Here is a 14,261-nt window from a genome sequence, read left to right on the forward strand (position 1 = left end):
CTTATTTTTTTTTTTATTTTCTTAGATTTTATTTTTTTTCTTTAATTTAGAAACAATCTTATTTTCATATCAGTCCCAGATCTCTCTTTCCCACCCTCCCATGCCTCCCACTGACCCATCCACTCCACAGGGAGGGTATGGCTTTCTATGGGGGATCATCAAAGTCTGTCACATCATTTCGGGGAGGGCCTAGGAGTTCTTATTGTAGGCTTGGATGTTACATTTGTATTGCTTACATGCCATTGTATCTTTCACTTTATGGAATCCAGAACTCTAGTCTGACCAACAGTGAAATAAAATTTCTAGTCCTTCAGAGTGTTTTAAGACTCAAGCAGGAATGTTTGACACAATCCTATAATTTCATGTTTAATACATATCTGTAGTTCAAACACTCAGTGGGTGAAGGTGGGAAAATTGAAATATTATGGGCAACCTAGGCTATTTTATAGTAAGACTTAATTCTTTCTTAAGTATTATCCTTAAAATATTTTCCTTTAATGTGAAAATGTTATTTTTTATTTAAACTTTTAGGTTTTAGTGTCTAGAATTTCATATGAACAATGAAAGTTTCTACTTACAATGTTTACATTAAATGATTCAGGCAGTCTTATTGATCATATGAGTCTGGCTGTTAGTCACTGTCTTTGTCCTAGTACTATACTGCTTAATTTTATACTTGCTTAGGTGTTTCACATACAACCCCCCCCCCCACATTTTATATTTCTGGAGTTTTAAAGGTCTAGCTTTTTTATTTTAACAAAAAAGGCCAATAAGTAATAGTTCAGTTTTTTTTTTTTTTTTTTTTGCTCTTTTATAAAAAAATGGTTTTTGTATCTTGCTGAATTCTGTGATTTCCCAGAATGTCATAGATTTTCTCTATAGGCAGTTATGTAGAGTATTATAATACTTGATTTGATGATAAATTATTGTGCTTTCATGTTCTTTTTCTTGTTAAAGTGATTTGACTTCTGAGGTTTAGAAGGCATACTAGCAGGCCTCTTTGCTCATGGGCTTTGCTAGATACTTGTCATTGAGCTAATTAATATTCTATTTAAGTGGATGCTAAATTTTACCATTGAGTTAATTCCCTAAAATTTTAAATTGTTTATTTCCTACTATTTCATTCAACTTCTTCTGTTTTTTAAGTAGTTGTCTAACTTCCTTTGGGTTTCTTTATGTCTTATTCATTCACAGCCCAGAAACACTCCGACCAAGAATAATTCTATCATGAATAGAAAAAATACAAATTCAGTGATAGATAATCAGAGAACCTTACATTATAACAGCTATTCAGATGTAAGCAGTAATAGCTCAGAGAAACGTTTTATGGAAACTGAATCTCCAGATAGTCATGAAAACCATATGCAAAGCAAGAGAGAGGTAATATGTTAATTAAAATTTGCTAGCCTTCAGTAGGAATCATACTACCAAGTATTTTTCTGTCTTTGTGTGACTTGAGAATTTGATATTTAACAGGTAGAATGATTTAGTTATATGAAAAATTGAGATTTTTTTTTAAAGGAAGGGCTTAAAATAATGAAGATGTAGAGGCTAATCCCTGAGTTTACATATTTATAAGACTTTTTGGCTTCGTGATTACATATAAATTTAATTGGCTAAACTTCTTGTATACAGAAAACTCCATTGGTCAATACGTAAAAATATTTAACAGCCTATATACTGTAGTAGATGGAAATAAAGTGTTGTATCTTAGGGTGAGACTATTAAAGAAATAATAGTAATCTAAGTAAAATTACTGGTTTTAAAAAGTTGTGTTCAAATAGTGAAACACAAATTTAAAGGTGAAAAATGTCACTTTACAAGAAAAAAAAATTCTTTATCTCCCTATTTCCTAGCTCAAATAAAGACACTAATAACAAGGAGAAATTGAAAGTCAGAAATGTCCAAAAAATGTCAGGTCAAAACGATTAGGGTAAAATTGATGTAATTTAATATCAAGATTTGTATCAGCCTTTAAAGATGAAAAGAAAGGAATTTGTGAAAAAGAATTTGGCAGCATTTAAAATCTGTTGGCTTGGGAGACTGATAAAGAATAGTCAAAGATGAATATAAGTGTTAATACTGTTTTTCTTCTAATTTCTAATATTTTAGGAAAGTCATGCAGCATCTCCATTGTCATTGTCTAGTGAAATAACAGAGAAAACATGGCATGACATGCCCAGTGACAATACTCATGGATCAGGTGTGTAAATTTAGTCTTGCTTTTTAACTATTTACTTTTTAAAAAATTGTGTTGCTTGTATGTATGTATATGCTCCATGTGCATGCAATGTCTATGGAGACCAGAAGCTGTCAAGTACACTGGAACTGGAGATAAAGGCAGTTATGAGCAACTGTGTAGTGCCAGGGACTGAGCCTGGATCCTTGCAAGAGCAGCAAGTGTTCACAACTATTAAGCTATCTTTCTAGCCTTGTCTTTTAAAGTCATTACTAATACTTTGAGTTTACACCTAAATGAATTCTACATTTCAAGTAATATCATTATTTGTTGTCAGAAATAAAAAGTGTATGTACTTTAACATAGTTGTTTAAAAGCTTTTTAATTAAAATAATAAAGTAATTAGATGTATTGGATCAGATTTTTAGCACTATTATTCTTAACTGTTTCTTAAGGGCCCAGTCTACGTAGCCACAAACGGCAGATGTACCTGGAAGAAGATTATCTAAGTAATTCCTATGAAGCAGAAGTAGAAGAGTCAGAAGAAAGAGAACAATTGCTTTCCAAAAGACTGTGTCAAAGGGAATATTCAGACCATCACACCTACAAAAGTAAGCAGATCAAAACCCTGTCAAGTTTAAGTTACTCCGGGGCAGCTTTCTATAGTTTGACTTCAACAAAACACAACTCTCTTTGTAAAAACAACTTTGGGCGAATCTAAGGCACTTTTATCACTAATTTGACTTTATATAAAAGTTGTAGCATGGGTTGTAAATACTCAAGAGAATTCCCCCATCATTCTATCATGTCTTAAATTTATATTTTACTGAAATCTGAGTTCCCTGAAGTGTTAGTCACAAAATACTCTTTATTAGGTGTTTCTGCCTTATTAATGGATCAGATTTAAAAGTAACAAATACTGTACTTTAGTAGTTTGTGCCTCAATAGCCCTATCAAAGGGTTCTCTGACAAGTAAGAACTTCATTTTTTGTATTATATATAAATGTTTATTATTTTTCTTATTTTACATATTGATCCCAGTTCCCCCTCCCTCCTTTTCTCCTTCTGTCCCTCTCTTCCTCCCTCCCATGCGTTCCTCAGAATTTCATTTTTAATTAAAAAAAAAAACCCTCTGTTTTGGATTTAAACACAGAAGTTTTTTGTTCTCAGTCTGAGGACAAGGATAAATTTTGTAGTAATGCCTATTTTAATATTAGCTCGTTGTTTTCATTTTTAATATCTGAAATTACAGCTTCATTATCAACACCAGATTTTTCTATTCCTGAGGACTGGCGACAGGAGTTACCAGGTGTTGGAATGTTTTTTGATAACATCAGCTCAGAGTATAAAAGGAAAACTAACGTGAGTTACCTTATATGTTACACACAATACTATGGTGTAATACACTACAAGTTTCTGGTAGATGATGGATGGCTTATCTGATCCTTGGCCAACCCAAACACCCATTTATGAATCTGACTTTGCATATGTGATAAATTGGAATGATTGTCAAATGTAAAAGACACATCTCATCACTTCTAAAAAATCTCATACACACACACACACACACACACACACATATTCCTAATTCTTCTGTTCACTTTTTCTTTGCATTTTTACATTTTGGGTAGTTTGTGATTTTTCCTGTTTTACCAATTTTCTTTTCATGCCTCATGTTTAGAGATTTTACTTTGTTTTGTGTGTGAGAAGTGTGTATACATACATATGTGCTTGTGGAGGCCAGAAGTCTGTTAGGTGTTTTCAGTTGTTCTCCACCTTCTTTTGTTGAGAAAAGATCTCTCAATGAAGATACAGTTAGTCTGTGCAGCTATATTGTACTGGCTGGCTAGCAAGCACCAGATACCCTGTTTCTGCCTCCCCAGAGTTGGCTTTGGCTTTACAGGTTCATGTCCCTGCACCTGGCTTTTGGGTGTTGGGCATCCAAACTAGTGTCTTCATCCTTTTATGGTAAGCATTCAAAAGATAGTTATCTCCTTGTCCCCTTCTTTAGACATTTTAATCTCACAGAAGCTGCTATTGGTGGAGAGTAGCACATAATACAGTATCTTATATTCCCAGCTTTCTTTGACCAGATCTGTAATGTGTCCTTAATTTCTTAGGATTCAGTGAAATGGTGTGTACAAAGTACATCTTAAAAATACTGTTTACCAATTGGTAATATGTAGAAAGTCACATTCTCTTATGTCTTTATTTGAACAATGGTAAGTACAGTTAGTATGTTATCAACCTCATCGCTTGATTGCCTTTTGCTTTTGTCCAAAGATAAGATCTGAAGTTTCTTAAAATCTTCATTTTCCTCTAAGGTCAAGATAATCTCTAATTTTACAGACTGTTCTGTATCTCTGGTAGGTGAAAATATGGTTGTGAAAAATGGTAAATTCTATTAAGCTATGCTCTTGAAAAAAATCTATAATTAGTAGCATTTTTATAAATATGTAATATTCCTAAAAGCAATAGAAAATTGAATTCTATCCAAATCGTGACCAACACAACTAGTCACTGCTCTGACTGATCTTATTAAAAAATTGACTTTAAATAATTGCATTTTTAATTTTCTAAGTTTTTCTTTAGTTGTTTATGTGTTATGGAAAGACTTTTTCATAATACAGTTTTGGTTAGCTTGTTATTTTTATAAAGATGTTTTAAGTTTAAAAGTATTTTTCAGACGCAACATAAAATCATGGATGACTTTACTACAAAGACATTAAAATTGACTCAACAACATCTAACGACAATGACCCATCAAGCTCGGGGACAGAGGTCTGTACCACAAATCTGTCTGGTGGGCCATACATACTATGTGTTTATGTAAGCTGTAGGCCCTGTGGTTCTAAAACTCTCATTTTGTCCCTTTTTAATAGGGATGAAAATCTTGACAAATTCCAAGTCACTCTCCTAGATGAGCTGGATAAAGTTGAAAAAGACTCTCAGACTTTCCGAGACTTGGAAAAGGAGCTTGTGGTTTGTGTTTCTAAAAAATTTTAATTTTTTTTTCTCAAAACATTTAAAGTCTATTATAGCTCTTTCAAAATTGTTTTTTTTTTTCTATCTTGAGAGACTGTTGCAAGTTTTTGTTCTGTAAAACATAGCTCTATCTTATATCGGCTGCATTTGGACTTGGGAATTACAAACAAGTTGTATAATGATGACTTTTCATACTATGAGAGATATCTAAGAGATTTTACTTCTAATACCTGTAATCTGAAAGAGTGTATGCTATATATAGTATTCTTATCCTATATCCAGTTTTTAATTAGAGTAGTGGCGATACATTGATTCTACTTCCAGATTTTAATCATGTTAAAGTACAAGAGTTTTATTATACCCTAAAACTTAGGACGTCGGGGAAAAATTAGTTCAGAAGATGAGGGCATATCACCGAAGTGAACAAGAGAGGTTAGTATGCTTTTCTTAATGGATAGAATCTGTAAGCTTGTAGATGAAACAGCATATGCTAGAATGTGGACTGGTATGTAAAAAGTGAATTCCCATTTTATTTTATTAGGCTTCATGTTTTGAAAACATCACTGGATAAAAATTTCGTTGTCTGTAACTCTGTGTATCAAGAGGCTATTTTTACATCTGAGGTATAAATTTATATACTTACCTGTAACCTTGATGTTAGTCTAACTTGTGTTTTTGTTGTGAAAATTCAATAAATTTCATGAGGAACTATGTTGTTTACAGATGCGTCTGATGAAAGCAAACATGAAAATGCTGCAAGACAAGCTACTTAAGGAAATGGTAAGTGAACTGTTTTCTTCTACGTAATTCCCATGCTTCCGTGCCTTTTTCTGTCTGTTTTATAAAACAGGTTCTTGATTTTGAGTTGAGGCTGACATTAAACTTGGGATCCTCCCACCTCAGCCTCCAGAATGCTGAGATTATAGTCATGGACCCCCACACTTGTTAACTTTTTGTCTTTTTGTGGGGCTTTGGAAGACGCTAGGTTCAACCTGGTGACTTTTAGTCCTTGAAATTAAATTATGGGTATCTTGTGAGAGTAGGTGAGGGTATGGATGAGGCAAAAGATAATGATTTGCAAATGGAAAACGTAGGTGAAGAAATTACTTATTTGTACTGTTTAAACTTTAATCAAAACCAAGCAACCCAGACTCCTGAGTGGGAGAACTGTTACTTGCATAAGCAGTGACACTTCATTGACTTTCTAAAAGTCAACTAGACTAGCAGCCACATACTAGGATGAAGGGCACCCCAGAAGAGACTCATGTCACTGCTTTCCATGGACATTTTTAAGGGTTTTCTCAAAAAGTGTACATATGGTAGTGACCTTTATCTATATAAAGTATTAAAATACTGAGATCTTGATGGCATGTAGCACCAAATGGTGCAGAGATTGTGAAGCTGTAGCCAGCCTCCTACAGCTTAAGCAAACACACTGCCAACTTGGTCCTCATTAAAAAGAAATTTTTCTAGATTTTGCTTGGGTTTTGTTTTGGTCTATTTTTTAATTCAGGGTTTCTCTGAGCAATATCCCAGCTGCCCTGGAACTTGCTCTGTTGACTTTATGGAAATCAGCCTGTCTGTGCCTCCCAAGTGCTGGGATTAAAGTAGAATGCCACCACTGTCCATCTAGATTTTTTTTTTCTTTTTACTTTACTTTTATTTATTTATTTTTTAATGTAAAGCTTTAAAAGATTTCAAGTTTTTTCTCTATTATCATGAATATTGCAAATGAGAATTATCTAGGTACCTCCATTTAGATCCTAAGGGACTGGGTGGAATGAACCCTAATTTTATCATTATGTAAATAGTTTTTTTCCCCCCTTGGTCACAGCATGAAGAGGAACTTCTCAACATACGCAGAGGGCTATCGTCATTATTCAAGGTTCATGAAGGAAATGATGTGTGAAATCTGTCTGATGTCAATACATTTTATCTGATTATTAATTTTGTGTTTAACTAAAAAAATTAGCAAAGTAGCTTTGCAAATATGCATCACCCAAGCAGCTATATGTTTATGTGCAGGGAACTCCAGACTAAGGTGGTTTTTTAGAGATGAAAAAATATGACTCCAATGCAACATGTGTGCACTATGAATAAACAGTAAAAGGGCTGGCTTATTTTGGATCATATTTACATTAATTTTACCTACGAAACTATTGTCCTTATTAAAGCACTACGTAAAATGTATTTTTAAATACAGTTTTTGAATAGATATACTGAAAATTGCATAATAGTTTGGAATATACAAATAGTAAAATATTAGCCATCCTTTGAAAGGCTCAGCTTTAAAATGTGTGCTTGTTGGTACTTTCCTAATTTGAGATATTTATTGTTCCAGTGTACTAAAAATATACTAAAGACTGAAATTGTAGCTACTTCATAAATATTTTAACTCCAAAGCAGGCTGTTTGCCATTGCTAAGTTCCTGATATTCATAATAATATTCTGTTAGATTTATTTTTGAAATAAATGCTTGCTTCACTTGAGTAACTATAATTACTTTATGATCACTATTCTACGAACCATGAATTACAAGCTACCTTCAGTCAGACACTTGAAGGATAATATTAAGAGTAGCTAAGTAGCTTTGTTCACCTTTGTCTATTTTAAGGTGGTGTAGAGTATTTGAACAATGCCAGTGCTCAATGTTATAATGATAATGTGGCTTCTTACTCGAGTACAAAATACTTTCTCAGTGTATTCAGTTGACATTAGCTAAGATTTTTAAGATTTATGAAGAAAGTGATGGAATTTCTATTTCAAGAGCAAGAAATATTCATATTTTATTAGCCCATTAAATAGTTTTGTTTGCAGCAAAGACTTACTAAGATTAATTTTGTAGCTCTTGTTTTATTTTTGAGAACAGAGTCTGTGTAGACCAGGCTAACGTCAAATTCAGATCTGCCTGCTAAGATTAAAGACATGTACCCCAACATCTAGCCTTAAGATGTTATATTTGTAATGGTTAGTTTTAGTGTTTTTCAAATTGTTGTGTATTTACAAGCATATTAAGTAAAAGTTATCCTTAAGATAATTCTAAAATCCTACAAGGAAATCAACTTTTTTTTTTCATGAAATAGATCAATGATTATGCTGTGTTGAACTTTAATATATACTGTGACACCAAAAGTTTATATTAAAAAGGAATTTAGTGCAATGCACTGTCAGGCAAGTTATTTTGATTATAAGTTTGAGTATAGAAACTCAAAATAGACTTGATAATTTAGCTATGAGTTTTCCTATCATTATTGATTTTCAGGATTTATGATATATTCATTTATTTTTAAATTTAGGCCAGGAGTTAGAAACTTGCTATTCAAGGTCCATGTGATAATATATTTTAGGATTTGTGGGAGAAAAAAAAATTTGGAAATAGAATGTATTTCATTAGAAATAATCAGAATTGGCCAGAGAAATAGGTAGGCTAATTGCATATCCTTACCTCTTCTACCTATCCTCCAAATCCAATCCCCTAGTCTCATCCTCCAGTGTAGTAGACCATCTGCTGTGGCCTCCCCATTCCTTTCCACCCCCATCTTCAGGAAATCATGCAGATCTTCTCGCCTGACTCATCCCTTTGTCCCTACCCCCAAACTCCAGCTCCTTGGGAGCTCCCAGGCCACACTAGCCAAAGAAGCAGAGAGAGGTAACTACAGATCTTTGCAGATCTTTCCCTTTTCTCCTCCAAATCCAATTACTAAGTCTCATCCTCAGCACTATAGCAGACCACCTGTTATGTATGTCCTTTCCTTGTTCTCTGCCATTCCCAGAGGACTAAGCAGATCCTGGTAGAAGACCCTGCTTTTCTTACTCCTGTGACCTCCTCAGCACTCCCTATCTATCTTCATTCCAATTCCTAAGGATCAGCTCCCAGTGCCTAGAAATACATTCTACACAGAACTTCCAGTGGCCACACCTGGCAGGATCCCAGAACAATCCCTTACCAGGTAACACAGGGCCACCATATCCTCCTTAAGAACCAGAGAACAAAACACCCAATCAACAAAGGACAAGACCAGATGAATTACAATCATCCCAAACCCAGATACCTAGACAGCAGCATAAAAACACAGTAACATCCAGGATAATATGTCTCTACTAGACCTAGGAACTCTATGCTGTGATGATATATGATTCAATAAAGTTTGCCTAAGGTTTCAGAATGCAGAGCTAGCTACAAACCATAAAGGCCAGGTAGTAGTGGGACATACCTTTAATCCTAGCACTCAGGAGACTGGGACAGACAGATCTCTGAGTTCAAGGCCACCCAGGGCCACACAAGAGTGAATCAGTCTAAAAGAGAAATGTAGCTCATATCTTTAATCTCAGCACTAGGAAGGTATAAAAGGAAGAAGCAAAGGGTCTCATGGGAGATTTAGTTCCCAGACAGTGAGAGCATTGACTCTGAAGGGCATTTGCCTCTGAGGATTCGTGGAGACAGAATCACCCATTCAGTCTGAAGTACGGTTAAGAGCTGCTGGATGCTTTGCTTTTCTGATCTTCAACTTGAACCCCAGTAGCTGTCTCTGGGTTTTTATTATGTGTGTTACAGTGGGCCTTGAGAAAACATAGCTGGATCATAAGGCAAGACTTTAAAGAAATCTATGAAAACACAAGCAAGCAGTGGAAGGAAATGAGCAAAACAGTTCAGGACCTGAAAGTGAAAATAGAATCAATAAAGAAAACCCATAACAAGGGAAATCTGGAAATGAAAAAAATTCGGAACTCAAAAAATGAACATCAGATGCAAACTTTACCAACATAATACAAGAGATGTAAGAGAGAATATAAAGCATTGAAGACAAGACAGAAGAAATCAAAGACAATGTTAAATCTAAAATGCTGCAGGCACAAAACAGGTAATCTGACCCTATGAAAAATTCCAAATCTACAAATGATAGGGATAGAAGAGGGTAGGATAATCCCAGGTCAAAGGCACAGAATATATTTTCAACAAAATTATAGACAATTACCCTAACCTAAAGGGGGATGTCTACCAAGGTACAGGAAGTATGTAGAGCATCAAATAGGCTGGACTAGAAAAAAATTCCTCTAAGCACGTTTTTTGAATAAAAATCACACATATAGGCTCAGAGGGAATGACATGATTTGAAGGGATTAGGACATGTACCCTTGTTGGTGGGAGTGTCACTGGGGTTGGGCTTTGAGGTATCAGAAGCTTAAGGGGAGCACTGTAGCTGACTCTTCTTTCTGCTGCCTGTCAGTCCAGATATAGAATTCTTAGCTTCTCCAGCACCATGTATGCCTATATGCTGCCATGCTTCCCGCCATGATGATAATGTATTGAATCTATAAGCCAAGTCCCAATTAATGTTTTCATTTACAAGAGTTGTGGTGGTCATGGTGCCCCTTCACAGCAATAGAAACCCTAACTAAGACAGGATTTGGTACCAGGAGTGGGGTATTGCTATTATAGGCTTGATGGTGTTCTTGTGTGAAGGAATGTGGTCTTGGATTAGAAAAGCAGTAGACTGTACTGTTTTCAGTGGAGTTTAATAGTCCATACTTAGTAGAAGCGTGAAGGACAGTGGTGCTGAGAGTGATCTGAACTATATGTGGTGGGGACCCTGGCTCAAGAGGAGAAGAATTAATGTATATGTGTGTGACTTAGAGACTATTCTCTTTGATATTTTGGCAAAGAATGTAGCTGATTTCTGTCCTTGTCCAAAAAGTCTACTTAAGGCAAAATTGAAGATTTAGGCATTAACATCTTTAGCAGAGATTCCCAGACTGTCTAGTCTTGACTGTTGCTTTGTTATGGCCATGCTTATGCAGATCTACAATGAAAATTAGCAAGGTGAGCATGGTAAAATCCAAAATTTACAGTTTGGGGAAAAAGGGGGCACCAGGAACTGTAGGCAGATTAAAGAAATGACCAAAGCTAAGTGGAATAAATGGAGTTGTGACCCCAGAGCAAGACCCCACCCAGCCAAGCTTCCAACTTATGAAAAAGAAAGAAAATCTACCCTTTGTGGTGGGGCACACTTTTAAGGCCAGACTGGTCTGAAGAGCCAAGTTCCAAAATGGCCAAGCTTAGGCAATGAAGGAAACTATTGAAAACAGGAAGTTGTGGAAATGTATTTGAATGAGGGAGCCAGCACCAGCAAATGCAGAACTTGGTAGCTTCAGCCATATGGTTCTGGTTTTAGAGTCAATGATACAAGATGAGGGATTATGGAATCTCCTTTAGAGACTAAGGAAACCCAGGCTAGGCATGTGTCAGGGGTATCCCTGAATGGAGGCCTAGAGAGGCTATTGTGTGAAACTGAAAGTGAAACCTAGATTTTCTTGGAGATTCCAAGATGTTGGTGATATCAGAGCTGTGAGATACCTGCAGAGAGAGCTGAGACTAGATATGGAACCAGCCCAAGAGAAGTATATTGCAAGTACACAAAGCTGGAAGGAGTTAGAACTATGAAGAGAGTTTTGATGACAGACAGGGAGATACAAAGTTTGAAGTTTGCTCAGCTGGTTTTCAGTCTTGCTTTGGTCCATTATTTCTTCACTGTGGTCTCTTTCCTCCCTGTTGGAATGGTAATGTATATCCTGTGCCATTGTATGTTGGAAGTATATGACCTGCTTTTTGATTTTGATTTTACAGAGGAATGTAATTAGTAGATTACCCTGGGTATCTAAAGAGACTGAGGTTTGGATATTTAAACAGTTGAGACTATTACAGACTATGGATGGAGATTTTTGAAGTTGAGTTGAATGCATTTTTGGATTATTATGTGCCTACAATAGGCCTGTGGGGGGTCAGGGAGTGGAATGTGGTCTTTTGAATGGCCCCCATATGGACATAGACATTGGCATCATTTGTAGGGATTAGGATGTGTGGCCTTCTTGAGTATATATGGTCTTGTTGGTGAAAGTGCATCACTGCAGATGGGTTTTGAGGTTTCAGAAGCTCAAGCCAGGCCCAGTTGGGTTATTCCTTTCTGTTCCTAAATACACCTAACAGACACAGAATATTTCTGTGGAAATAAATTTGAGCACATACTCTGACATAAAGCAAGACTTGACAAATACAAGAAAATTGACTACCACTGATTAAAGCTTGGATAGCAGAAACCATAGAAAGCTTACAAACTCTTGAAAACTGAACAGCTCATTACTGAATGAAAAATGGTCAAGACAGAAATATTGGGGTAAATAAGGATCAGGATAAACAAATAGGCCGAATAGATGTTTATTCAGGGAGAAATAACTTATAACCTAGACAGATGAACACCAGGAAATTCAACCCGATCCTCTCCTGTCCGAGTCACGCCAGAAAAAGAGCGCCTTCCTGGCCCCCTTCTACCTCCTTCCTCAGGTCACCTTCGCCCATCGCTCCACCCCCCAATGGGCGTGGTCAGTGCTATAGAAGGACTATCTCACTACACAGAAATTATGAAAGAAATGACTGACTTGAATTGAATGAAAATGCAACATACCCAAAATAATGGAACAGAGTGAAGGCATTTCTAAGAGGCAAGTCCAAAGAGCACTAAGTGCCTACATTAAGAAAAAGTGGAGCAGTCTTATGCTAGAAACTTAACAACCCAACTGAAAGATCTAGAAGAGGAAAGAAATCACACCCAAAAGGACTAGATAATAAGAAGTAATCAAATTCAGGGTTGACATCAGTAAAATCGAAATAACAGCTAGCATCCACTTGAGGGGGTACAAACTTACATATCCACTATGGAAATCAATGTGGCAGTTCCTCAGGAAAATTAGAATCTCAAGATCCAGGTATGTCTCTCTTGGGCATATACCCAAAGGATGCTTCATCCTATCACAGAGATACTTGATCAACTGTGTTCATTGCTATTTTATTCATAACATTAGAAGTTGGAAACAATCTAGATGTCCCTTAACAGAAGAATGGATAAAACCAAGTGTTGTAGTAAATTTACATAATAAAATACTACTCAGTCATTAAAAAAATCATGAAATTCACAGGTAAATGTATGGTACTTGGAAAAATAATACTGAGCAAAGTAACCCAGACTCAAAGGCCAATATGGTATGTATTAGCTGTTTTTAATAATAAGCAAGCTACAATCTGTATAACCAGATGTTAGGTATAGAGTAAGGGACTAAGGTGGGCAGATTTTTCTAGTTAAGGGAGATGGAATAGATAATTCTATTTCAAGAGGTGTGGTGTGGAGCAAGAAGATAAAGCAGGGAGGGGAAGGCAAATGGGAGACAAAGACTAAGAAGGGAGAGATAGGACGAAGAAGGAGCATTTGAAAAATAGTATGGAAGCCTAATACAGTAAAAGCTTCTTAAATTATATACTAATATGAAGGCAATCTAAATGAAATCTAATAATGGGACAACAAGCTCCAAATGAAAATTTCTTCTTCCAAAATGAAGCTTCCAGTTACCCTGAATGAGTTCCATTTAATGGAGTTGACCAAGTGGGCCCCATGGGAACCCACAAACAATCCAGGCTGTTGCTAAGTACTGTTTATTGGTCTCTACAAACTGATAGCAAGGCCCTTTTGCTAGAGACAAAACCTGTACAACTTACTAAATAACCTGTACAACTTACTAAATATGGACAAGTCGAGCCTAATACCTACTTAGAGCTTTCACCCCTGTGAGCTAGTGTTCTTGGTACTGGAAGGTACTCTGCACACTATCAAAGGAGAAACAAACACCAACGGAGCTACAAACCCTTCTGTTTACAATGATGTTTTACCTACAAGATGTGTTAGTGCAATGGTGGCAAAAACTTGTGTGAATAACCAACCAATATCTGATTTGACTTAAGGCCCACTTCACAAGATGGAAGCCATACCTCCAGTGCTGCTTGGGTGACCAAGATCTTGAGAATAGATAGCCTCAAGACCCCTAGGGTAAAAACAAATAACAGCTGTTCTGTTAAAGGAGCAACAGCAATAAAGTGACTCCTAATAACATTTTGTTAAATATCAGTGCCTTGCTCAGCCATCATCACAGAGGAGTTTCCTCCTGCAGCACACAGGAACAAATACAGATACCCACAGCCAGACTGTATATAGAGTGAGAGGCCTTAGAACACTCACCCCTAAATTGAAGGCAAGGGTATAATGATTTCACT

At 36.0% G+C, this 14,261-nt stretch overlaps 1 protein-coding gene across 1 annotated transcript in view; it reads left to right on the plus strand.

The window, feature by feature from the left end:
- Sycp2 (synaptonemal complex protein 2) overlaps positions 1–7,216 on the plus strand; it is a 57,454-nt gene extending 50,238 nt beyond the window's left edge. Inside the window, exons 34-43 of the mRNA XM_051185168.1 lie at positions 1,195–1,380; positions 2,113–2,203; positions 2,635–2,790; positions 3,432–3,541; positions 4,866–4,960; positions 5,062–5,161; positions 5,538–5,596; positions 5,706–5,787; positions 5,888–5,944; positions 6,999–7,216. Of these exons, the coding sequence (XP_051041125.1) occupies positions 1,195–1,380; positions 2,113–2,203; positions 2,635–2,790; positions 3,432–3,541; positions 4,866–4,960; positions 5,062–5,161; positions 5,538–5,596; positions 5,706–5,787; positions 5,888–5,944; positions 6,999–7,073 (1,011 nt within the window). The 3' untranslated portion in view covers positions 7,074–7,216. The remainder of the gene's footprint in view (positions 1–1,194; positions 1,381–2,112; positions 2,204–2,634; positions 2,791–3,431; positions 3,542–4,865; positions 4,961–5,061; positions 5,162–5,537; positions 5,597–5,705; positions 5,788–5,887; positions 5,945–6,998) is intronic.
- The last annotated feature ends 7,045 nt before the right edge of the window (positions 7,217–14,261 follow it).

The sequence above is a fragment of the Phodopus roborovskii genome, unplaced genomic scaffold (genome assembly GCF_943737965.1).
Source record: "Phodopus roborovskii unplaced genomic scaffold, PHOROB, whole genome shotgun sequence".
In the NCBI taxonomy this organism is placed as follows: Eukaryota; Metazoa; Chordata; class Mammalia; order Rodentia; family Cricetidae; genus Phodopus; species Phodopus roborovskii.